The sequence below is a fragment of the Lepidochelys olivacea genome (assembly GCF_965140295.1).
Source record: "Lepidochelys olivacea isolate rLepOli2 genome assembly, chromosome: 9".
In the NCBI taxonomy this organism is placed as follows: Eukaryota; Metazoa; Chordata; order Testudines; family Cheloniidae; genus Lepidochelys; species Lepidochelys olivacea.
This window is the reverse complement of record NC_140419.1, coordinates 67,222,401-67,250,346: the sequence shown is the minus strand read 5'-3', so window position 1 is coordinate 67,250,346 and position 27,946 is coordinate 67,222,401. Positions and strand designations below refer to the sequence as shown.

Sequence of the window (27,946 nt, the reverse complement as noted above, 5' to 3'; positions counted from 1 at the left end):
GTGCAGTCTGTATCTGCGTTATTCTGTGCTGTTAGTATCCTTGCAAGCAAGTAATAATTACATCCTCTATATCGGCCAAATCTAAAATGAATACACACAAACACTTTTGAGTTATACCTGCATGGGTGGGAGACGAAGAGACGAGGTAGGTGACACTATCTTTCATTGGATCAACTTCTGGTGGTGAGAGAGACAAACTTTCAAGCTTACACAGAGCTCTTATTCAGGTCTGAGAAGTGTACTTAGTGTGTCACAGCTAAATAGAAGGTGGAACAGGCTGTGTAGCATAAGTATTTGTAGTTGTATGTAGTGGTCAGAGGGTTATAGATTGTGAGACCTCTGGATGATGTTTTGTTTAGTTGTATTTTTAGAAGAAGTAGATGCCACTGTTATGTTTTGCTTCCCCTTTCTTCACATTGTGGAGTTAACCAAATTTTGCCATCTGAAATGGAATCCTTCATTGTTGGGTGGGATACAGAAACTCTGAGCTGAGACTTAAATGCATCATCTGATGATTCCCTTTGATCCATAGGGTTCTTCATTAGACACCCAAACACATACAGATGGGAATTAGCATGGGGGTTGGCCCCAAAATCAGTGGTTATCTGCAAATTTGTCAGAACCCGTGTATCTTAGCAGTGCCACAACTTTCCCATGATTCTTGCTGTCCATAAGTTTCTTTCAATGGGGAGTGATTCAGACCATGCAAGGAGCCCCCATATATGGTTGGTGGTGGAACAGTGGAATGGAGAGAGGCCATGTCTCCATTTGTTCTCATTGAGTCTGAAGAATCTCCAGCAAGCTCCTGTAGAGACATTTCCATGGGAGAGCAGAAAGCATGATGAGATATTGAAACTACTCCCTCTCTCATTCTCCTGCTAGCCAGCCAGTCTGGATCTCTTGGGCTTTTCACCTCTCTTTTTGCAGAAGAGGGTGGGGGATTGGGAGGAGGCTGTTTAGTTCTTAATTTCAAACGTTCTGTGAAGGACCAACCAAATAGGTTATGAAACACTAATATAATTCCATCTTGATTGATTGATTACTTATTGGATTTTGCTTAAATGAGTAATTGGGATTTATGATGGGAAGAAGCTCCATTAACCTCTCCCTTGAGAGCTTAAAAGAGCAAACGTAGATTAGGGGGCACTGTATCCCAGAATACATGCAGCAGAGGGATTGCTTTAGAAGTTGGAATTCATTTAGAAAGGTGAATTGAATAACCTATTCAATTTCTAACAATATTTTAACTTCTAGACTAACAATGTTTCAACATTCAGTCCTCCCCTTTGTGTGGACCATCTTTGCACTTCATACTGAGCATAACTGACATTGAAACAGATGTGCAGAACCACGCATCTCTGTATTCTGAAAAAAAAAATTAAAAATTTATGGTGTTTGGATTTTTCAAATATTTCAGATCTTTTATATGATTAACATTGTTTTAGAAACCACACTAAGGTTGATTTTAAAGGAAATGATTTTGAGGATCATAACAATTTTTAATTTCATTCACAAGTTGGAAATGTAGATAATTTTCACTAAAATCTTTAATTAAGTGAATTAAAATAAATCTTAAAGTAGATTTAAGAAAACATTTTCATAAAGCTAAATAATATATTCTTTCCTTATGTCTTTACTCTGCTCTTATCTTTGCAGATTAGAGATACTAAATCATCAAATCAAAAAACAACACTCTTGCATTTTCTGGCTGAAATCTGTGAAGAGAATTATCGGGACATCTTAAAATTCACAGACGAACTGGAACATGTTGAGAGTGCAAGCAAAGGTAAGCATGTAGATAATATATCTAGAGTAGTTTTTATCTGTATTGGTATGGAATGCTCTCAGAACATTTAATTTTAGATTGTAGGATTATGTAACCTCTAAGCATTAATAATCCTCATGGATTTTTCTTCTTCTGGTTGTTTATTGACCTGGGAAAAGGTACAGGGAGTGGTTGCTTTTAAGTGGAGTGAGATAACACAGCACATTACAGTGAAGTACTTTGAACTTCACACAAGGAGTTTTATAACATCAGCATCCCAATAATTTTCAGCTCCCCATTAATGGTTTTAAAGACCTGCTTTATTGTTCATATATGTAATCACAACATACACAATTAAATAGTCAAATCTCCTTAAATCATTATTATCTAATTCAAATTGCAAGGAAACCAAGACATCTTAATTTTACAGGACAGTTAGTCAAGTCCTCAGAAGTATAAAAATTCCTTACATTAGTAGTCATTGGACATTTTGAAGGATTTTTCCAGGACTGTTTGGATAGATGATGACTGGGGATTTGAAACCAAAACGCAGTTTTACTGGTCAGGTCTTTACCCATGTATTCATTCACATTGTCAGGTTTGTAGAGCGTTGTGTTTTTTATTCAGACAAATACTGCCTATGTTTTTGAATGCTAACGTTATTGATCAACAAGTAACAGCAAAACACTTCAGTCTCTGCTCAGAGGTAACTACTATAAGTGGTGTTACACATTTACAGATATTTTGTTCCATATTACAAGCCTGTGATTTTTGATGCTATAATCAAGGAAACAATAGACTTAGTACAGAGTAATTTTTTTCTTGTATTTTGCATTGTTCAGTATTATCAAATGAATAAGAAACTGTGGTTCAAAAAGGTACCAGAATAAAAAAAGGTTGAGGTTATGCTCTCTATCATTTTCCCAGTAAAACAGATAAAAATAGAGGTCACTTGTCGTTTGTACAATTTATTTAATTAAAAAACAATTTCTACTGGAACTAAATTAAAAAAGCTCATATTTAGTCCAGCGTCTTTAAACAATTTATCTTTACAAAACCTAAATGTTAGGTCACTTGCCTGGTTTTAAAATGGCAAAATCTTCCTGAAAGATCTCTTGCACACTTTAAATACTGGGTTAAATTCTGAGGTGCTGTAATCAATGGAAGTTTGCTTGAGAAAAAACTGAGTCAGGAACTCAGAGCTTGACCCTTACTGAATCTGTCTTATATGTTAATACCCAACATTATCATAATTTAACATAAAAACTATTCCAACTGTTAACTAAAGAACATTTAAAACTGTAGCCTGCCACTGTGGAGCCCAATTCTGCAAACCTTTCTGCATTTATGTAATGTAACTCATATCTGTCAGTGCTGGTAAGAGTGGACCATAACGTTGAGCTAAAAACAAATATTCGAGAAATCTTCATGAGGCTAAGTCTCAATGAATGTCATTTAGGACTTTAAGTTACTTTTGGAAATTTTACCCTTTATCCCAATATTTGGCAGAGAATAAAAGCCACCTCTAATTCTTTTTCACACAGTAGGTATTATACTGCCATCAATTAATATTATTTTAAGGTTGTTTACGGTGGTATCAAAAGTTTGATCTGTTTAAAGTGTGGGGAATGAATGGGCTTTTTTTCTTATTTCAAATATCAGTGTGGTAAATGTGGGTAAACAGTGATGTATTAATGGTGACAGTTGGTGAGCATGTACCTTTCTAGGCACAAGTACTTCTACACAAAATTAAAGATCCCAATTAAAATACTAATGTCACAGTCATAGGGTCAGCTGTGCTTTAGGCCTCCTTTAGTTCCTGTCAAGTACATAGGTTTTGCTACTCTCCCCCCTTACTGCCTTACAGTGGTAGACTGGATCTTTGGGCTGCAGCTTTTCTGTTTACCAGCTATGTTAATCCAACAGGCCCAACTCTCTTCACAGTGGTGTTCTGGCAGCACTGTGCTACACACACACACATCTCCCCCATAGCTCTAGGGCAGGGTTAGAGGTCTGATTATAGTGACTCAAAAACAGCATCTTCAAACAAGGTATGATTTATTTATGGAAAGATACACAGTATGCAGAGTAAAGGTACAAAACCAATAAAGGTTTATGCTCATATTTCTCTTTGCCTAAACCTTAATCTTTCCTTGCAAGCTTTGGTACATTCTGTTCAGTGCAACTACCTCCATCTCAGGGCTGGTGATAGAGAGCCTGTTTGCTGCAGTTCCTGTGTATCTTCCTCAGTGTGTCTCTGTCAGCCCCTAAGACAGCCTCTGACAACCCACTCAAGTTCCTCATCCCATCCCCTCACGCTTCTTACCTAGACCCGCATCATTACGATTTTAGTAACCCCTTGGATCCAAGGTTTCTGGAAAGAGAAATTGCCAGCCTGGTTGGAGTCAGGGAGGGTAATTCCCCAATTTATAGCTTCCGTATTGTTTCCTTAAGGATCCTTGGTGCCCTCTAGACTCCACCTTATCTTTGCCAATATTTTGTTCCCTTCCTAACAGCCTTTTTTGACTGAACTCCTTGCAGTCAGGCAGAATAATAGCAAACTGATAAAGTGAAGTGCCTAAAATATTTATTAAAAAGAATACACATAATTCCCTCGTTTGCCACAATAAGCAAAATAAAGCTAAACATAAAACATAGTTTGCCATGCCAAAAGCCCTCTGAAGTGTAAATGATCTGATCAGGTACACTCACAATAATAGTGCTTCTTCCATCTTTATTCTGTTCTTTTGTTTACTTAAATTGGGTCTTGCACTGGTTAGTCTCAACATTTCCCTCTCTTCCCCTGCAGTAAAATTGTTTGTTCTTGTATGCATGTGTTAAATTTCAAGATAAAAATATTTCCTTTGTCTGTATGTTCACATTGTCATATTAATAATTTGTCTCCTTTATTGTTATGGATGTGTGAACTTTCTTTCTTATATCTTATTAGTGCTGCCTGTTAACTCTTAGTTAACTTAAGAGTTTTATTATTGGCCATTCTGTCACTTTTTAATATTTTTTGCCCTTAATTCTTGGCTGTACAATTTATCATACAAAACTTGTTTAAAACCTGCATGAGACCAGATTTGCAGTCTCACTTTGAGTACAATCTCTACTACACTTGGAAATTGCCAAGTAGTTATTGATATCCATAGATCTCCAGTACCGATCTTGCCACGCAATCACTGAATATGTTCTGCACTTAAAGGAAATAAGTAGTTAGTGAGTGTCAAGAGTTTGTTAAAGAGATGCATTTTTTTTTATTCCCCCCCTTTTGTTTTGGAAACAACTTCCCAAGTTCTTTCTGGAGATATCATATTTATGCTGATTTTTGTTTGTTTATAAATATGTGGCTGTTTATGTAAGAACTTGGCAACAGGTTTCTCCAAATATGTCATGTGGAAACCCCAAATTGTTGAATTTTCATGAGTGATTGTGTCGTACAAAAGTCTTAGCATTTTGTAAAGTATTGAAGGGTTACTATAAAAAAAAAATGTACCATGGCCCTAAATATTAGTTTCTGGTGTAAGTATTTAACTAAACATGAGTTAGATCAGGAGAGAACTTGATCCTTCACTCTATTTTACGCATTTGAGAAAACCCCACCAAAAAAAACAGTACATGAAATGGGCATGGTCAAATAGTATAAATTCCCAGTTTGATTTACTTTAAAATTATTATATTCTGATAATGAAAATTACTTTTTGAGAAATTATATATATACACGCAATAGAGTCAATAGCAACATCATCTATACGACCCTATATAATTTGGCTGTGCTGCTGTACAGTCTGTCTGCCATAATTCTGTTCATCCACCAAAAATGTTAAAAGTTAATTAAATCTTTACAACATTAGTGGTTCTCATGACAAACAATGTGGAGTTGTGAAATAATGTTGGCTTGATTTGCATAAGAAATACTGTTTTCAATAAGAAATAAAAATTAAAAGCTGAAAACTTAGATAACCCTGTATTTTAAAAGCCCTTTTTGTTTTATTGCCAGCCTCTGTGGCCTTTATAATGGATTGGTCTATCTGTCTCTTTAACTATTTATTATAAGTATTATAGTTAAACGTAATATACTTCACAAAAATTAATTTAGAGCTAATACAATGTCTGGTTTGAGAGCACTGATTGTGTGAGGTTTCCAATACCACTGTATTCAAATGTATTAACCCTGGCCCATAGGGACCATCCTTAGGGCTTTTAACCATTATAGAGTAATTCATTCTCCATATTACATATAAACCTTGACATCTAATGACTATACTGGAAGAATTCCAGTTATTCACAAGTCGGTTGTGGGCACATGTTAGGAAATGTACTGGAACCCAAAATTCACTACTTAATAAATGTACATAGGGACACAGGAATTACCATAGTGGATCAGAACCAAGCGGTCTCTTTGTTCTATGACCTTGTCTCTGAGCATGGCCAGCACTTGATGCTTTAGAGAGGGGATTAAGAAATCATTTAGTAGGCCGCTTCCTCTCCCCCCCCCCACTTTAGAACTCATCTTAATCTTTAATAGCTAAAGACTGGCTAAAACCAGGGGTTCTCAAAATGGGGGTCGGGACCCCTTAGGGGGTCCCGAGGTTATTACATGGGAGCGGTCGTGAGCTGTCAGCCTTCACTCCAAACTCCGCTTTGCCTCCAGCATTTATAATGGTGTTAAATATGTAAAAAAGTGTTCTTAATTCATAAGGTGGGGTCGCACACAAAGATATGTGAAAGGGGTCACCAGTACAAAAGTTTGAGATCCACTGGCTTATACCTTGCATGAGGGTCAATATTCCTTCCAGAATTTGTTAGCATTAACTAAAGTAACTCTGGATATTCTTGTTATCCAATCACTTTTTTAATTTTCCTAAACTTTTGGTCCCAACACCATCCTGCTTCCTGTGGTAATGAATTTCATAGTTGTGTTTTGTGAAAACATATTTCCTCGTATCAGTTTTTAAATTGCCACCTTTTCTATTCATTGAATGTCCCCTTGTTTTTGCATATGGGACACTGAGATCGGAATTTCTTGATCTACCTTCTCTATTTATTCTATATTTTATTCATTATTAATTCATTCATTATTTTATCATATCCTCTGTTATTTGAGTCCTAAACAATCACTATCTGTTTTTCTTTCCATATGAGAGTTCATACTCCTAATAATTCTGGTTGCCCTTCCGTAAACCCCTTTAATTTTGCAATACAATATGTAAAGTATTCTTAAACAGTTACCTTAGTCTTACAGAATCAAAAGCTGCTGTTGTGGGTTTTGAATTAAATACTTCTTGGCCATTCAGATATTTAAACTGACATCTGCCAAAGGCAGTGTCTCCTGTATACTAAACTTTTAGAATCCATAATAAATATGGTCCATACTCTTGGAAGATCAGGAATTTATGTCGTAAAAATTAGTCACAGTACACAGCAATATCATGAAAACTGCCTCGTGGGTTGTATTCATATTGCTTCAGGGGAAATATTGCATACATTTCTTTACTTCAGTAGTGTGCAAGCTGATAGCCCAGAAAGTTTCCAACTAAACTTGTCACTGTCCATATTAACTCTCCTATTAAAGGAAACACACACACTCACTCACTTTCCATAATCCTGGATAGGCAAAGTGATTTTTAAACAAATACAGTAGGCAGTGTTCTATGTACTAACGCAACCTAGCCAATAGAATCATAGAATATCAGGGCTGGAAGGGACCTCAGGAGGTCATCTAGTCCAACCACCTGCTCAAAGCAGGACCAGTCTCCAACTAAATCATCCCAGCCAGGGCTTTGTCAAGCCTGACCTTAAAAACCTCCAAGGAAGGAGATTCCACCACCTCCCTAGGTAACGCATTCCAGTGTTTCACCACCCTCCTAGTGAAAAAGTTTTTCCTAATATCCAACCTAGACCTCCCCCACTGCAACTTGAGACCGTTACTCCTTGTTGTGTCATCTGCTACCCCTGAGAACAGTCTAGATCCATCCTCTTTGGAACCCCCTTTCAGGTAGTTGAAAGCAGCTATCATATCCCCCCTCATTCTTCTCTTCCACAGACTAAACAATCCCAGTTCCCTCAGCCTCTCCTCATAAGTTATGTGCCCCATCCCCCTAATCATTTTTGTTGCCTTCTGCTGGGCGCTTTCCAATTTTTCCACATGCTTCTTGTAGTGTGGGGCCCAAAACTGGACACAGTACTCCAGATGAGGCCTCACCAATGTGGAATAGAGGGGAATGATCGCATCCTTCAATCTGCTGGCAATGCCCCTACTTATACAGCCCAAAATGCTGTTCACCTTCTTGGCAACAAGGCACACTGTTGACTCATATCCAGCTTCTCATCCACTTTAACCCCTAGATTCTTTTCTGCAGAACTGGTGCCTAGCCATTCGGTCCCTAGTCTGTAGCGGTGCATAGGATTCTTCCGTCCTAAGTGCAGGACTCCACACTTGTCCTTGTTGAACCTCATCAGATTTCTTTTGACCCAATCCTCTAATTTGTCTAGGTCCCTCTGTATCCTATCCCTACCCTCCAGCATATCTAGCACTCCTCCAGATCATTAATGAAGATATTGAACAAAACCGGCCCCAGGATTGACCCTTGGGGCACTCCGCTTGATACCAGCTGCCAACTAGACATGGAGCCATTAATCATTACCCATTGAGCCCAATGATCTAGCCAGCTTTCTATCCACCTTACAGTCTGTTCATCCAGCCCATACTACTTTAACTTGCTGGCAAGAATACTGTGGGAGACGGTATCAAAAGCTTTGCTAAAGTCAAGGAATAGTTTACCATTTTCTTTCAGCAGTGTTCATTTTACTATAGTCTGCTGTTAATTGTTTGCAACTTTTTTGCATCAATTTCAGATTCTAATAAAATGTGAAAAATGCTGCCATAGGAAGCTATCAATTTTGTATTATGAATTCAGAACTTGTACTGTAGTTACAAGGAAACCAAAGGAGAGTTAAATTTTTGACTAATGTCTTGCACTTTTTTTGCATACAAAAGATGAGTCTGACAACAAAAATCCATTTGGGCTGAGTTTCTAAATCTGCAAATGAGGGTTTAGGAAAGGGCTAAGGGAGTCTTATCTATAACCACTAGCACATCTAACATGCTGCATATGCATTTTACTTACTAATATTAGTCATGTTATGTAACAATTACACAGTAGATTGACTAAGAATAGCCACCTTTTTCAAAATTCATTGTGTTTGATGCAAAAAACATGTTTTATTCATAAATCATCATTTTGTTTTCTTCCTTCTTCATGTGCTGTGCCTATATTGAGACAACAATTTTCTGTGGGGAGTTCTGCTTAAAACTCTTGGCCCAGTGTATCCCTCTTTGATGTGTTCTGTACTAAGTGTGGTGTAGAAGAAAAAATATGGTTACAGTGTATAGTGCATTTTAGTTAAGTACATTTGATTGTGTTTAGTGCTAGTTGTTGGAAAAGTAGAAGAACTACAGCTTTTGTCTGTTTGAGAAAGCTAATTAGGGGCATGCTGGGAAGAGCACCCACTCTGCGAGGTTCAAACAATATGTTTGTGCATCAGTTTCTGTTCAACTTTCATCTTCATGTATACATCACACCTTTGCACAGCACTGATCCCCTGAGGTGCACAAATGCAGATGAAATAGAAGCAAGAACAGGTCCGTGATTCATCTTCGTCTGCATACCATGCACAGTCTGTGTGGCACAATAATATGAAAAAGTGAAAGAGAAGACTTTCTGTAGTCAGGGTGGTGGGACAACGTTTTTGGAAGGTGATGGGTACTAATGGTATTTCAACATTATTAAAACTGTTCTCTCAAATTTGTGAAACCATGTTATTCTGATTTTTATTTATTTATTTATTTTAAGTATGGAAGTCACAGATAAATGTTTATAAAAGACTTCTTTGAAAAATGGTGCTTGAAAAATTCCACATCCACTGGAATTCTCTTGTGTTTCTTCCAGTAGCTCCTGAAACCTTCTGATTTTTCTTGATTGTTCTTATCATCCTATGGTGATTTATCTGCATTCTCTCATATCCCACTGACAGTGTTTCAGATCATTATTGAAATACAGCATCTTATCCTGTACCTACATTCCTTAGGACAGGATCAATGTCAGTGTGCTCGAGGGCCAACAAGCACAGGTAGTTTATAATGCTTTTTGCCCAGTACATTCTGAGTTTTGTGGACAAAATGTTAACTTCTTACCAATTGCCTGTGGTGATTTTGAGGGGCTTCCTTAAGGTATTGGCAGAGGACATGAAAAGGCTTTTTTGATGTACAGTAGAACCTCAGAGTTACAAACACCTTGGGAATGGCGGTTCTTGATAACAACTACATTTTCTCAAGTTTGGACATCTTGAGAGGTCATTCCTGGCATACTCTATTTAAAATATGGTTATACAGGGCTCTGCTGGGCTCCTCAGGCTTTTCTCCTTCTAACTAGGGTTTGGATACATCCATTGTGATACTTTGTGGGGTTAACTGGAGTGTGTGGGGTTAATCGCTATCACCTACTTATAGCATGAAGGAGTCTTGTCTGTGCCCACTGGGGATACTTCTCCCGGAGCTACTGGCTGCAGGGGACACAAGCATTCCACTCTGGGTTACTGTAAGCCCCTCTCTCACCCTCTGCAGGCGAGCAATTTACACACCCTGCTTTGTTACCCTTGAGTGCCCAATCCTTTTTGTTCTGGTTACCAGCAATGTATGCCAATCCACTGTTTCCCTGGAAGCACCACACCCTAGTTTACCAGTGTCCCCTCAATTCAACACTCTTTGACACAAGCACTTGATTGTGTCTGTAGTAAAAAACAAATACTAGTATATTTAACACAGCTTAAGATAAAGATCCAAAATAGATGAAGGTGAAAGGATTGGAAAACAAAGTTACAGATAAAAGAAAAAATATAAAAATCAATCTATAGCCTGGACTTATTGACAAATTCCTTCCCAGTCCAGTACAGAGCTCACCCAAAAGTCAATCCTTACAGCATATGTCCAGTCCAGACAACATTCTGTGAGATGCTCGTGCTGATAGACCATCACCTCCACAATGGATACCGTTGTCCCCTTTCTTCTTCTGATAGACAGTCTGAGACTTTTTTGTCTCATTTTATAATAAGAGCATTAGATTTTAACTTCAGCTGAGCCCTGAATAGTGTCTCCTATTCAGAGAGTTTCCTTGGGGTTCTTTTATCTTCATAAATACTCAGGTCTGCATGGTATTTAATGCAATATAGTGATGTCTAACTGAGTTTGCATAGAGCTTTGAACAATAGCTTTAGGAATCTTGATGAAGAACCAAGAACACCCAGTGGCAATAATTGAAAAGTTAACATTAACTATTACACTTTTGATCAAATAATGTGAAAAAGCAAGGAGAGAAATAACCTTCTGAAGATATGTACAATTTACTGTGAAGGATAGTTCAGAACAATGCCTTGAATGGGTGGCACTTAGTAGATATTACCACTTTTCTGATACTATAGTTAGTATTTGATACTACAGTATTTCTGATTTCTGTAGTAAAGAAGAGAATTATCAGAGACATAGATGAACATGATATGTTGGGAAGAGTCAAAACTGCTTTTGTAAAGGAAAACCATGTCTCATCAACCTGTTAGAATTCTTTGGGGGGGGGGGGGTCAGCAAACACGTGGACAAGGGCGATCGAGTGGATATAGTTTACTTGGACTTTCTGAAAGCTTTTGACAGTGTCTCTCATCAAAGACTTTTAAGCAAAGTAAAGCAAAGTCATGGGATTAGAGGGACGGTCCTCTCATGGATCAGTGACCAGTTAAAAGATAGGAAACAAAGGTTAAGAATAAACCGTTTTCACAGTTGAGACAAGTAAATAGTGAATAGATTAAAAACACACAGATTAAGAACAAGAAGATTAAGACTAGCATAAGAACACAGGAACATGTAATAAATTAAAGGACAGTACATTTAGGACAAAAAAATGAACTACTAATTACACTGTGTATAGTAAACCTGTGCAGTTGTCTGCCACAGTAGGTAATTCAGATACATGCTGTAGCTGGATTTTCAGAAGGGTCGGATAATTCCATGACCACTAAAACATGTAGCCATGCAAGGTGAGACAATGAGGGTCGTCAAACATCAGAACATATATTGATTACCTGCCAGGAAGAGGGATTGATGATTTGCATTTTATGAATTTTGAGATTGGGAAGCTTTTTCAGATTTTGCATCAGGGATGTGAAGCCCAAAGCTTGTGCAGCAGAAAGCTTAGAGGACCCCTATGCAAATCTAGCTTTCTAGAATATTTGGAATGTTGTTGTAACGTTATGTTTAATTGTCCAATCACAAGAATAAAAATTGCCACATTTACAGTAATAGATATTATATGTTATAGATATTAGAGTCGATATAGATGTTTATTGTTTTAGAGAGAGAATTAATAATTAATCTAATGCTGAAATAGAGCTGCCACTGGAATGGAACACCACGGGCATTCTATTCTACCAGTATTATGCAACTGTTTTTAGGAGGGGAAACTACACAGGGAAATTTTAAGTATGAAGAATTTAATTACTGGAAATCAAATTTTTCTGTTACATTTGGTTAAAAATAAAATACTTGTGAAATGACTTAGGCTGTTCTAGTAACCACAAATGTTTCAGACTTGATCTAACGTGGTATCTTTAGCAGCATAGCACTACCTAACTTTGTAATTACTGAGTGAGGGAAGAATGCCACCTATAAAAGAAACTCATCTGAGATAGCATCTGGGAATCCTTGGAGGAATCATATTTTGCTTCTAACCAGGCCTGAGCTTTGCTTTACTTATATCTGAAGAGATCATAGCCTGACATGGAGTGCTATTTCTGCATAAAAGCAAGATGATCTATTTAATATTTGTACTTGATAGTTTATAGAAATATAAATATACCTTAGATAATGGATTACCAATTTACTAACCAACAGTAGGTCACTTGCTTTGCAGAGGAGTTTTCTATATGTGTGCTGCTCTAAAATGGTGGCATTTAAAACAATTTCCTTTGATCTGATTGTGTAACCTTACGTATGTGTGTTGAAGTGTAAAAAATAGATTATTAATTTTGGAGAATTTTAGACCTTGTAAAAGTGAAGGACTGATTGAATTTTCTGTGTGTATTTGGGACAGGCACTGTGCTAAATATAAAAAGTGTATTAAAAAAAAAACCCTCAATGTACCCGGTTTTCAAATGTAGCACCACTGCTTCTATAATTCTAGTACTGTCATTTGTTCCAGAAGTTGTCACTGGTATTCTGAGATTAATAAGAACTGAGACCAGACTGTCTTCAGGTCAACGGAATCTTTCTATTGTGACCTATTTCAGCAATGAAGAATAAATATTTTTAGTCCCTTTTAAAAATTAAAAAGGTGAGACGTGGTTCTTTGTCACCCAGAAGATACCTTATCAGAATTTTTTTACCCTGTTGACTATGCTTATCTCTCTCTCTCTCTCAACAAAAAACAAAACAAAACCTCACTTTGCTCACCCTCGCAGTTGTATAATTGAGGAACAACATTTCTTACTATGAATAGTTAATGTTTATTTTTCTGACCCAACTATTGGTGTGGAGAGTCCTATTAACAAGGGATGTCAATTATGATTCTAGCAGCATACTCAAAATTGCTTCTGTAAAGGTGAAATGATTCCTCTCTTCCAGGCCCCTTTCTTGTTTCTGGCATGAGTATGGAAAGGGTAAAATTAACTCTTGCCCAGAAGAGCTTATGCTAACACTACATGTCACTTAATTTCCATAGAGGGAGTTGTTCAAAACAACCCTGTGTATCCTTTTTTACCCCATAGGAGGGATTTAGACTCACTCCAAATACACCATCATGGTAGTAGTTTTGAGGCTGACCAGGCTAGAAGAATGACCATGTAAAAAGTTGGGGTATCAGTTTAGAGCATTTTTTTTTTAACTTGGCTTTGTTTCAAATTAGACCATAACCAAAGTTTTCAGAATTTCCCTCAGGGCCCTGCCTGTGATTTGATGCAAGTTCATTAAACACAAGATGTTTTTGTAAAACATGTTAGGTTCAGTGACTCTGCATTTTCTGATTAAACAGAATTTTGTAGGACCAATTCTGACCAGATCTATAGGGCCATGAGATTCATGACTGTATGGATACAGTGCCTCAAAACCCCTGAATTGGGGCAGTAAATCTGTAGGCTGGAGTATCTAGGAGAAGGCTGCATAGCAACCCCATCACCTAGCAGGGCTGAAATGCAGCTCTGTGCACAAAGATTGATTGTTAGGGATTCATGTAGATAGGACGAGATGATTAATTTCACCTTTAATTAATAATGAAAAAATCTAACAGTGTGTTGTGTGTGGCAGCCTCATGTTAGCTGCATGATGATAGCCTCTGACTGCTGTGTTTTACAATTATGATGACCTATAATGCATTGGCATTATAAACATTTTTGAGAAAAACTCCAAAATATCTCTTACAATCTTTTTTAATTAGTTAACTGTAGAATAAAATAACAGTTAAATGATGACATTATTGAACAATTAAACCATTGATAACTACCTTAAATTAATCTTTCTCTTTTGCACTAATACCTAAAATTATCACCCCAAAAGAAGTGTACATTGAGGGATGTCTTTTCAGAGTTAGCCTTTAAAGCATGGAAGTTACCTTCTAAAATAATGAGTAATTTATCTCATTATTATTGTTGTTCAGAATCTACAATCTTCCCATGTACTTCCTTGCATGTAATGAAGGAAATACCTTGGTCATTGCAAATGCCTGTGTTATCGAACTACAAATGCTTAGTCATCTAAGTCCCCATGTTTCAATCAACTCTTGGTGATTGACCTCTGAACCCGACCTTAGTGGGGCTTCATGTGGGTACAGGGATTTTCTCCCCACATCATTTGCTGTGGCATCAAGGCTTAGAGCGATTTTCTGGTTTTTAAGGGCTATTGTGTGTGTGGTTTAAATATTTGTGTGTATGTGTACAGGTAAATGCTAAAATAACGTGTGGCTGGTGGCATTTATTCATGATCTGTTGTTTGTGATGCATAAAGAGCATACCCCAGGTTGCCATTTGTAGTAGGAAGAGATTTCACTATTCACCATAATTGATTGCCTTTTTAATTCCTGTATTATCAGGATATTTGTGATGGCCTTTTGTAGAGGTACACCGTTGTCTGTAGTAATATGTGTTTTTATATCTAAGTAGATCCATTAATAGCCACAAACTTCCTGGGAACTAGAAGCACAGACAGTAGTCTCACTTTCACCCTACCTAGTAAAAGTATTAGCCCTCTGGTCATCTTTTCCATTTGGCAATTCCTTATCAAAACCTCAACTGCTATTCATATATAGTATATTTAGGGTTGAATTTTAAGCTTAAAACAAGTGTTTCGCTGTAGTTTATTATCTTTTATGTTGAAAATGTTTTTGATACACCCGTGTAATTTATTTTCTAGAGATTAATTTTTAAGATTAATCTATCTTTTCTTTATAAAAATTCTCTTTACAAGGGTTTACTGGTTTACTAGACATGTTTGATAAATCCTGTATTGGTTTTCTCCTGTGGCTAACACTTTTACTTGCAGCTTTGTGGATTTTTACAGTTTGATTTAAAATCTCTAGTGTTTTATAGGTCGGCTTGAGGGATTAAACCAAAAAGGGTTAGTAAAGTTTAATTAAAACCATTGCATCTGATAGAAAAAAGCATATTAATGGATGTGAAGTCACTATTAATCCGAAGGTTTTGCATAAATCTGAAATGGGTTTCACTTCAGTTAGATTTGTTCCATTCTACAAGATAAAAGCTGGTTAAGTTCCCTATAAACAGCATTAACTTCTTATAAACAGCATAAATTATTGTAAATTTTAATGACCAAAACCACATTTGAGCTGTTCTATACTTTGACTTGCAAAGCAGTTTTTTTTTTTTTGGCAGAATGAATGGTATTTGTACAACTTGCTTCAACCATTGCCTGCTGTAATTTTTGTTTAAACATAATTGGTCATCTGTTCCATCATGTGTGACTTTTCATTGTCCCAGACTAGTTAGCATGATTTGTGTGCAAGAGGATTGTCATAAATATAAAGGGAAGGGTGAAATCCCTCCTGGCCAGGGGAAAGCTCCTCTCACCTGTAAAGGGTTAAGAAGCTAAAGGTAACCTCGCTGGCACCTGACCAAAATGACCAATGAGGAGACAAGATACTTTCAAAAGCTGGGAGGAGGGAGAGAAACAAAGGGTCTGTGTGTCTGTCTATATGCTCGTCTTTACCGGGGATAGACCAGGAATGGAGTCTTAGAACTTTTAGTAAGTAATCTAGCTAGGTATGTGTTAGATTATGGTTTCTTTAAATGGCTGAGAAAAGAATTGTGCTGAATAGAATAACTATTTCTGTCTGTGTGTCTTTTTTGTAACTTAAGGTTTTGCCTAGAGGGGTTCTCTATGTTTTTGAATCTAATTACCCTGCAAGATATCTACCATCCTGATTTTACAGGGGGGATTTCTTTATTTCTATTTACTTCTATTTTTATTAAAAGTCTTCTTGTAAAGAACTGAATGCTTTTTCATTGTTCTCAGATCCAAGGGTTTGGGTCTGTGGTCACCTATGCAAATTGGTGAGGCTTTTTATCCAACATTTCCCAGGAAAGGCGGGGTGCAAGTGTTGGGAGGATTGTTCTTAAGATCCAAGGGTCTGGGTCTGTAGTCACCTAGGCAAATTGGTGAGGCTTTTTACCAAACCTTGTCCAGGAAGTGGGGTGCAAGGTTTTGGGAAGTATTTTGGGGGGAAGGACGCGTCCAAACAGCTCTTCCCCAGTAACCAGTATTAGTTTGGTGGTGGCAGCGGCCAGTCCAAGGACAACGGGTGTAATATTTTGTACCTTGGGGAAGTTTTGACCTAAGCTGGTAAAGATAAGCTTAGGAGGTTTTTCATGCAGGTCCCCACATCTGTACCCTAGAGTTCAGAGTGGGGGAGGAACCTTGACAAGGATACTTTTGCACTCTCCCCAAAAATCCTGGCTATGGTGTGATCTTTTTGTAATTTAATGGGGTGCTTTTTTTTGTTTGTTTTTTTATCATTTAGTGAGATTCTGAGTAATAGAATGACTTCAAATGTAAAATCATTCAGATCACTCAACTGCACATACTAATTGGAGGAGTGGAACTTGTGTGAATTTCAAATAAGAGCAAAGGGATCATCTTTTTGATGATGTAAAACAGCAGTAGTTGTCATGGCCTAGTACTTTAGATTTGTCCTTGCTGTTTTTAGATGGGTAACCATGCCACAGATTGAGCTACACATAAAACCTAACCACATAAAAATACGTACAGGATTTCCTACATTTGGCTTTCTTCTTTGCTAATCACAAGTGGATGTAGTATATTTTTCTCTGTCCTAAGCAAAATAAAAGAAATAAGGCTCAATTGCTGTAATAGCACAGAAATAATTTTGTTTCAGAAGAGAGAAATCAAGATTAGGAAAAAAAATAAACAGAATTCACTTATTTAAAGACTAAACTAACAATAAAACATGAGTTGAACAGAAATTAGATTTTAATATGAAAAAGGATTAGGAGAGCAAGTCATGCATTTCCTAAAATCTCCAATAATCTGCTGTTAGCTGGTAGCAAAATTCTTGATCTTTTTAAAGTTGGAAAACCTACCTCAAGATTTTTGAAAAACAAAAACAAACTAAGAAGCAGTTTTATACACCTTTTCTGGGAAATATAAATAGGAGTCAAAATAACTAATCACTGAAAGATTATTGAATTTGTGTTGTTTGAGCAGGAAATAGGACTTCATAGAAACTTACTTTGACATTTGCATATCATTTTGCATTTTTCGGAGACAAGATATGTCATGTGGTAAGAAATTATAGGCCAGTGACAAGCTGGATGCTTTTCCTGTTCAGTTCCAGAAATGAACAATTAAGTTTTCAAAAAGATATAGTTTTTTTGTACTAAAAAATATTTTAGAGCCAGATGGTCTGCATCATACACACTTTCAACTTTAATTCTTTATTTAACTTCCCATTTCTTAAAATGAACATCAAAAATTTAAATTGTGTTGGTGTATGAGGACTACAGCGAGGAGCCTTGATCCAGATGAACCTAGATCTTTGGGGTTGTCATAGTGAGGTTTCTCTATGAACAAATCTATTGGAATCGTAGAGGGGTGAATGTTATGTCTGGTGGGATATGAGAGTAGTGAATGGTGCAGAGGGCTTTATATTCATATAAAACTTTGAGCATTTAAAATGTAGATTCAAATTTTTAAATGTTTTAAAGCTTAATGTGGAAAAATAGATTCATGCTCCTCTTCCACGTCTGCTATTCCTTTTTCCTTTTAGCTGCTTCCAAGTTTTCTCTCTCTTGCCCCTGTGCCATATCCCCGCTGTAACCCGTTCCAAGATCAGACCCCATATTCTCATCCACTCCCCTACACTCATTCCATTATCGCCTTACTATGTCCCTTCCTAAACTCACATTTTCTCCATCTTAATGTTTGTGAGCTATCGTAAGGTAAAAACACAGTGAAGATCAGACACTTCAGTTTTAAAACCCTCTTCGGAGGGGATAGAGGGCTGTTTACCTTGTGGTTTACTTCGTAATAAAACGAATGTGCCTGGTCTTCACTATGTTTTTTTTACCTCGGGGTGTATCATGCGTTTTAGTTTTCATGAGGTCAAAAATGCACTTTCTAGCAGTGAAGGCAAGTCCTGATTACGCAAGAGACTTACAGATCTATGGAAAAACTACGCCTGAATGCAGTTTCCTCCGGGAGAGTCCTCACCAGTGATTGGCGTCTTTTGGTCAGAGTCCTTTGGCAGGAGGTGGGCACTGGGTTTGGAGGGGCAAGTAGGTTCTTCCACTCCTCCTGCTCAGCTTTCTGCTTCTGGTCATGGTCTGCCTCATTGCTCGGAAATCATGTCTGTCTTTTTTTTCACCTTCTTTCTTTTTAAGAAAGTTTGTAACACCTCTCCTTCCCTTGGGGATTGGCGGAGAGTCATTACAAGTTAGAGGCTCTGCCAGTATCTATCATTGTTCCACAAGGATAGAGCTGCTGAAGACACCTTGATGGCCTGGTTACACGTTTTCAGACATAGTACTTTTGCTACATTCAAGGACCTTGCTGACAAATTGATGTTCTAATTAACAAGAACTGTTAAAAATCTTAAATAGTATTATGCAAAACAAAAAATTTCACAAGTTTACATGGACAGGTTCTCTAAACTGTCACAATATACAGATGAGTTAATTTGGATGAATGGGAGCTAACTACTTCCGCCAAGAGAAGGCGAATAGTTTTGTTTTCTGCATCTCCAAGTGTATTACTCTTTTGGCATGTTAGATTCCAGGAAAACTTCTACCTTTCTGAAATGGTCATAATGGAAGAATTCTAAACATTTCTAGTGACAACATAAAGGTCATATTAAGTAATAAAAAGATTTCTTGGTTTGGTGAGTATCGTGATGAATCGGGTGTTTGGTCACTAAGTCTTGACCTGAAGTCTACGTAACTCTTTTGGTGCAAGGACAGTCTCTTGGTTCTGTGTATGGACAGCACCTAGCACAACAGGTCCTGGCCAATAATTGGAATTCTTAGGCATTATTGCAATACAAATAACAATAATAATGTTTTCTGTAGCTCAGTGACAACTTTACGGTAGGTTATCTGTTCCCCTTTAGCTTTTTGTTTCATCGAATTGTAGAACATCAGGGCTGGAAGGGACCTCAGGAGGTCATCTAGTCCAACACACTGCTCAAAGCAGGACCGATCCCCGATTAAATCATCCCAGCCAGATCTTTGTCAAGCCTGATGGTAAAAACTTCTAAGGAAGGAGATTCCACCACCTCCCTAGGTAACGCATTCCAGTGTTTCACCACCCTCCTAGTGAAAAAGTTTTTCCTAATATCCAACCTAAATCTCCCCCACTGCAACTTGAGACCATTACTCCTTGTCCTGTCATCTGCTACCACTGAGAATAGTCTAGATCCATCCTCTTTGGAACCACCTTTCAGGTAGTTGAAAGCAACTATCAAATCTCCCCTCATTCTTCTCTTCTGTAGACTAAACAATCCCAGTTCCTTCAGCCTCTCCTCGTAAGTCATGTGTTCCAGTCCCCTAATCATTTTTGTTGCCCCTCCGCTGGACTCTCTCCAATTTTTCCACATGCTTCTTGTAGTGTGGGGCCCAAAACTGGACACAGTACTCCCAATGAGGCTTCACAATGTCGAATAGAGGGGAACGATCACGTCTCTAGATCTGCTGGCAGTGCCCCTACTTATACACCCCAGAATGCCATTGGCCTTCTTGGCTACAAGGGCACACTGTTGACTCATATCCAGCTTCTAGTCCACTGTAACCCTTAGGTCCTTTTCTGCAGAACTGCTGCCTAGCCATTCGGTCCCTAGTCTGTAGCGGTGCATGGGATTCTTCTGTCCTAAGTGCAGGACTCTGCACTTGTCCTTGTTGAAACTCATCAGATTTCTTTCGGCCCAATCCTCCAATTTGTCCCTCCTTATCCTATCCCTACCCTCCAGCGTATCTACCACTCCTCCCAGTTTAGTGTCACCTGCAAACTTGCTGAGGGTGCAATTCACGCCATCCTCCAAATCATTAATGAAGATATAGAACAAAACCAGCCCCAGGACCGACCCTTGGGGCACTCCACTTGATACTGGCTGCCAACTAGACATGGAGCCATTGATCACTACCCATTGAGCCCGACAATCTAGCCAATTTTCTACCCACCTTATAGTGCATTCATCCAGCCCATACTACTTTAACTTGCTGACAAGAATACTGTGGAGACAGTGTCAAAAGCTTTGCTAAAGTCAAGGAACACCACGTCCACTGCTTTCCCTTCATCCACAGAGCCAGTTATCTCGTCATAGAAGGCAATTAGATTAGTCAGGCATGACTTGCCCTTGGTGAATCCATGCTGACTGTTCCTGATCACTTTCCTCTCATCTAAGTGCTTCAGAATTGATTCCTTGAGGACCTGCTCCATGATTTTTCCGGGGACTGAGGTGAGGCTGACTGGCCTGTAGTTCCCAGGATCCTCCTCCTTCCCTTTTTTAAAGATGGGTACGACATTCGCCTTTTTCCAGTCATCCAGGACTTCCCCGGATCGCCATGAGTTTTCAAAGATAATGGGCAATGGCTCTGCAATCACATCCGCCAACTTCTTTAGCACTCCCGGATGCAACGCAAAAGGACAAAGTGATTTTATTTATTTATTTATTTATCTTATTATTTTAAGTTTGATGATTTTCTTGTCAAGATTTAATGGTAAGCATTTGACAGTCATAGTTCTTTGATTGTCTTTGAATAGTAGAAAAGTGAGACAAACTGCATACCACAACATGTGTCTCAATGGAACATTCTGAATAACTGAAGAGTAATCAAGGACACATTGTCAAGGTATTGATGCTATGAATTCCTGGAGTAAATGTTAGTGGTCTTCATTGCATCTTTGTTTATAAATGTGAGCAAAGCAGTGCTATGGTTATTCATAAATTTATGTTTTCACGGTATTGGAATCAAAGTGCAGATACCTGATCCCCAGCAGTTCTCAAACTGTGGGTCAGGACCCCAAAGTGGGTTGCGACCCCATTTCAGTGGGGTAACCAAGGCTGGCCTAGACTTGCTGGGTCCCAGGACCAAAGCCCGAGAGCTTCAGCCATTGGCGTCTGTACTCAGGTTACAGGCCCGCTGCCTGGGGCTGAAGCCCTTGGGCTTCCGCTTTGCCTCCCCGCCGCCACCCCGGGCTCGGGCGGGCGGGCTCAGGCTTCAGTCCCCCATCCTGGGGTCACACAGTAAGTTTTATTGTCCAAAGCGGGTCATGGTGCAATTAAGTTTGAGAATCCCTGAGATAAACTAATCAAGATCTATGATTTTAAATTTAACCTTCCTTAGGAAAAACTCATTTTCTGTAGGCTAACTGGTTTCCAGTGAAATCTGTTTTTTTACAGCTTACAATAAAAACTACAGCACGTGCATACAAAGTTTGATGGGTTTTGTTTTGTTTGTTTGTAGTACCAAAAGAAATAATGTTCATATTTCTATTTTGATTTCTCTATTGTCTTTCTTTATATTGTTATTGAAATCCAAAAAAATGACAAAAACAGTGAAGAAAAAACACTGTTCAGAAATGCAGTTCTTGCAAAGTTATTACTTAGACTGTGTAGAAAATGACTGCACCACAACCAAATGGGGGCAGAATTTGTCTGGGCTTATGCAAAGAAGGGCAGCTCTGCTTTGTGGTTGTGGGGGCGGAGAGGAGAAGGAGGAGGTCAGAAACTGCTGTAAAAGGTGCTTGGTGGTCAGCATTGCAGCAGTGACTCAACCCCACCCCCACGAACATACATAAAGGCACAAAACCTGAGTGGGCCAAGTCTCTAAGCAGTGAGGGGAGGGGGTTCGGGGACTCTTATGATTGGTATGGCAGGAAACCAACACCTTCCCCCCCACCCCCCTTTCTCATAGCCCTCCTTAACCCTCTTACAAGTCTGGTGGATGGTAAGGTCCAAGCCATGGGTTGGCTGGGAGACCTGGATGGAAACAAAGGGGGGCTGGTGGAAACCCCAAGGATTGATTTGAATATCCTATATTCGCCACACAACATTCCTTGCTATGTCATATATCAGAGTAAGTCTGAATTGCACCACTCTGTTAAACAGAGTCCCTGGGGAGGTGCCTTAAGACAATGAGGGAAGTTTATCTTTTCCTTTTGAGGATTTAGAGTGTATTTCTTCACACATAAGTATCTTCCGTCTTCTCCCCTCCCTGTGTTTTCAATTAGTAAATATTATCTGAATTTGTGTCTGTTTGGTTGTGATGCTTTAGGGTTCAATCCAGACCAGTAAGAGGTTGTCACCACCTGCTCTGCAACTTTGGGTACCTTAAATGCTATGCTGCTGTGGCTCACAGCCTTCATACCAGCAGCCAGCCACACAAGCATACAGGTCACAGTCTGGCTTTCACCAGCCAGTTACTTTTTGCAGAATGATCCCAAAACCCTCCCAGTCCCAAATTTTGCCAAAACTATCTACCAATGTGACAATAGGCTGAGGTTCCAGAATTGAGATTTAATGTGTTACCCTCTCAGGCCCAGCAAGTGAGAGTTTTGCAATTGCTAAACTGTGTGACAAAGGTCCTGACACAAGAGCTTATTAGCCTTGTTAGCAAACTCTTCAAGAGATATCTGTCTGCAGTGTCCAGCCCTCTCCTGGAACACTCACAGAAATTATTCAGTTTTATTACTCCTTTAAAGAGGCAATACACTGTAGCTCATTAATTTAATTGCTCTTATTTTAATCACAACCTTAAATTGGTTTACAGTAAAAGTAAAGCAAGTGTATTTAACAAAAGGACATAGCATTAAGTGATACCAAGTATAAGGAATAAAGATAAAAAGGGTTACAAGCAAACAAAAGTAAAACTATATTTCTCAGACTAAAATTTAATTTCTGCCATTTACAATCTTTGTCTCAGCAGATTTCTCATCTAAATTCAATTCCAAGAGACTTCAATCCCCTTGGTTGAAGGATCTAACGTTCTGTGATTTCTTGATCTCTGAACCCTTTAATCTACAAGTAATGGATAACTCTGGGGTTCTCTACCCTTTCTTTTTTAGTCCAGTAGACCTTTGAAATTTGTTCTTTGAAAAGTAAGCCCGGCCCAAGCTTCTCTCTCAACAAACGTTTTTAACAGAGGCTCTCTGTGCCAATCCTGCAAAGACATGCTGCTTAGTACTGTATTATGTTCCAAAGACGTATGTGGGGCTACTCATGATAGTAAGCGCCGCAGCTGTTAATTCCAAATTGGGCTATTAGAGTGAATTTCACTCTGTGCTGAGTTACAGCACAAGGCCTAAGTCTTCAAAACAGTGCTTAATTGTGACTTAAGTGGTTCACACACCTAATGCTGGTACTCTGCACAGACATTAATTTCACCCTTTAACTATTCTAACTCTGATAATCCAGCCCCAAACTACTTATATACAAAGAGTATTTTTACTCAACCAAGCAAAGAAAGTCCACATCTTGTTCTTTGTCACAATCTCTGGAAAATGATTATCTATCTTACCTATAATTTTATATGATCTAAAATACATAGTATCTTCATAAGTCTTTTGTAGAATAGCTGAATCTCTTTCTCAGGGATTTCTAAGCTGGATTGCACGTTATGTTTTTCAGAATTGTATATGTAATACATTTTAACAAAGGAAAAAGAAGACTGTATCAAATTCTTCTGCTTCCCATGCAGTTATTTTCTATCCCAAAACATGAATACTTGGAACTGTCGTTACTAGTATCCATCATTGGAGTTATGGCAATTTATACTGGCTGAAGATCTGCCCTTTAAGGACATTATAAATTGGAGGATATTTTAAACTTTTGGAAAGCATGCAATTCTTAAGATATTTATTCAAGTGTAAATGTTATGACTGCAGTATGCTGTTTTGTTTGTTTTTGCATACTATGAAAATAAGGCTATATGGATAGTACTAAGGTTGAGTTGTTAAATAATTTAAAAAAACTGCTTTGATCATCATGTTTGGATAGTGTACTGCATTATGTAATACAATGTTATGTAGTAGGAGGAATTTTCATGCTAATTGCTTAACTATTACAGAAAATACCTGGCTCATTACTGTTAGTGAGAACACTAAAAAAGTTTATTGAATTTGCAAACGTTTTTTCCTTGCTCTGTTACCATTTTAACAGTATGCAGAACACAAAAAAGATGCTGCCTGAAGGAATAAGTAAGTTATGCAATTATTTTGTACATGAGTGCTGGAACAATTTTTATAGCGGGGGTGCTGAGAGCTATTGAACCAAACTATAAACCCTGTATATGATGGAAACCACTTCAAGCCAGGGGGAGCAGCAGCACCCCAAGTTCCAGCTCCTATGACTTTCTGTGATTTATCTTTTGCCATCTCACTCAACATGCAAAATAATTATCCTGGTTTGCAATACAGATACACTTAACTGTGTTTCTAGTGAGTTGGTTTTGTTTAATAAGCTATCAGGGGGCTATGGTGGTTCAAGGGCACAGTGATTTTCTGCATCTTTAAACTACAGATTTTTTAACCTACTCTCAAAAACAGCTATAAAATTTGTAGAGACTTAAATATGCACACTATTAGAAAAACCTTACGTCAGACAGACCCACTGGACTAAATTTAATTTTGGCATAATTCAATTGACATTATCAAAGTCTTGGTCCTTGAAAGTTATATTGTCATAGCTACATAGGTTAGGGTGTGTGTGGTTCTCCAAGCACTTTTACAAATAATTCTTAAGGCAAACTTTGTCATGTTGCTCTTTGAAACCAGAGATCCTTCTGTGTTAGGGATTTGAAACACTTTAAAGTAGATCTTGCCACAGATTTTTTTCCCCCACTTGAGAAGGGGTTGTCAAGGTTCCTCCCCCACTCTGAACTCTAGGGTACAGATGTGGGGACCTGCATGAAAAACCTCCTAAGCTTATCTTTACCAGCTTAGGTCAAAACTTCCCCAAGGTACAAAATATTACACCCGTTATCCTTGGACTGGCCGCTACCACCACCAAACTAATACTGGTTACTGGGGAAGAGCTGTTTGGACGCGTCCTTCCCCCCAAAATACTTCCCAAAACCTTGCACCCCACTTCCTGGACAAGGTTTGGTAAAAAGCCTCACCAATTTGCCTAGGTGACTACAGACCCAGACCCTTGGATCTTAAGAACAATGAACAATCCTCCCAACACTTGCACCCCGCCTTTCCTGGGAAATGTTGGATAAAAAGCCTCACCAATTTGCATAGGTGACCACAGACCCAAACCCTTGGATCTGAGAACAATGAAAAAGCATTCAGTTTTTTACAAGAAGACTTTTAATAAAAATAGAAGTAAATAGAAATGAAGAAATCCCCCCTGTAAAATCAGGATGGTAGATATCTTACAGGGTAATTAGATTCAAAAACATAGAAAACCCCTCTAGGCAAAACCTTAAGTTACCAAAAAGATACACAGGCAGAAATAGTTATTCTATTCAGCACAATTCTTTTCTCAGCCATTTAAAGAAATCATAATCTAACACATACCTAGCTAGATTACTTACTAAAAGTTCTAAGGCTCCATTCCTGGTCTATCCCTGGCAAAGACCAGCATATAGACAGACACAGAGACCCTTTGTTTCTCTCCCTCCTCCCAGCTTTTGAAAGTATCTTGTCTCCTCATTGGTCATTTTGGTCAGGTGCCAGGGAGGTTACCTTTAGCTTCTTAACCCTTTACAGGTGAGAGGAGCTTTCCCCTGGCCAGGAGGGATTGCAAAGGGGTTTACCCGTCCCTTTATATTTATGACAGGGGTCTACTCTTCTTGACTGTAACATGCATTACTGCAAATTCCTACCTTCCTTTACAGTCCTGGGCTTTTGGAAAGGACTGAAAGGCAGGGAGAGTCTGTGTTTCTTAAGGGAGCACTGTTATATGGTCTGCTTCAAGCTTTATTTATTTCATTAATTTTGTGTGGGCTCTGTATGTAAAATTAACACCTAGTACTTGGAATAGCTAAATGTCTATATTAACATGTAAAATGGGTAGAGATTGTGGTTTGTCTAAAAATTATAATGATTAAACATGTTTGCGTAGCTGTAGTAAAGATACACTGTTTTGAAGTAAATATATAGAATCAAATATTCTAGCTCTTCCTTGTCATGCAAGACATTCAGCATTCATTGCATCCTTGCATAAAATGAAGAGCAAGAATCTATGGAAGAATGTGATCTGAAACCTATGCTAAATGTTCTGTGTGGTATGGACCTGAGCTGCTTAACTGTCAGGACATTTTGGTAGGGGGAGCTGGAGTAACATGGCTTGTACACAATATACACTGCTCCAATGGCCCAAACCCACATGTAAGAAGCAGCAGCATGGTGCATGCACTCCTTGTTCCCAAACTTCTGGAGTAGTAGCACAGTGTCCCCACACCTATTAAGGCAGGTTACATCTTGAGGATTCCATTCCTTAAGTTCCACACCAGTTTCGCTGAGCGTTAAGTTGATTTAGACAGACTGTGTGTCTATTCAATGATTTGGTACTTTCTTACAGAATGATGAAGGCATGAGAGAGATCTTGTCAGGGGCTACTGAAAGATAGAGAAGGTGGATTAGGCTAAGATGCTTGTTTTGAGAGGTTGTGGGTATCTGTGTACAGTGGCAGGTTGGGAAATCAGCTATATTATTTGCCCTCCAATACCCTACCCCTTCGCAGCTTGCAGTTATTCACTTTTCCAGTCAAGTAAATCTTTACATCGAAAAGGAATGGTGTTACTAATTTGTAATCCTCAAATCTTTGTTGGGAAAAGCGTCCTTGTGTTACAGGAATAACATTTAATTTTCAAAAAAAGAAAAGGAGTACTTGTGGCACCTTAGAGACTAACACCTGTAGCTCAGGAAAGCTTATGCTCAGATAAATTTGTTAGTCTCTAAGGTGCCACAAGTACTCCTTTTCTTTTTGCGAATACAAACTAACACGGCTGCTACTCTGAAACCTGACATTTAATTTTCAGTGTGCGGTTTTCTGAGTTTTTTACAGCTGTCAGTTAAAATTGCCTAAACAGACACAGGGGTTACAAAGGTATTTCCACCTCTCTTTCTGAAAATGTACGAATGTAATATACTTATTTCAAAACACTTAGATCTACACATATAACACAGTAAACTTTTACTTTTTTGTATTTGTTTCGCCATGGGAGATAGACTTCAGTTCATTATTGATTTAAAAGCAGTTACGTATGGGATGTTTGTCTCACGGGTAATAATTTGAAGGCCTCAGCCTGTTCCTAGTGGATAACTATTCCCATTAAAAGTAAAATTCAAATCTGTAATAAACATCCCCTTGCTAGCGGACGTAAAGTCAAAAAAAAAAAAAGGCAAAGGATTTAATTTTCATTGAGACCAAATTTTCCTCTTACACCCAGAAGTAATCCCTCCATTCAAAGGGGGTGAGGGGGCATATTGATGGGACAGTGTAAGGAAGCTATTGTTCATGCTGCACTTATTTGTGGATAAGTAGAAAAGATTTCATTTTACTGGGTTGTTGTCATGTCACCTTTCATTAGAGCAGGTAGTCAACGATTTAAAATGCTCCATATTTTTGTTTACTTATTCTGGTTGTTTCACTGACATCTACTGTT

The 27,946-nt window shown here is 38.3% G+C and overlaps 1 protein-coding gene across 1 annotated transcript in view; it reads left to right on the top strand.

Annotated features, from left to right (window-relative positions):
* Positions 1 to 27,946, top strand: part of DIAPH2 (diaphanous related formin 2) — an 813,565-nt gene that overhangs the window by 401,383 nt on the left and 384,236 nt on the right. Inside the window, exon 23 of the mRNA XM_084638844.1 lies at positions 1,657 to 1,786. Coding sequence (XP_084494970.1) covers positions 1,657 to 1,786 — 130 coding nt within the window. The remainder of the gene's footprint in view (positions 1 to 1,656; positions 1,787 to 27,946) is intronic.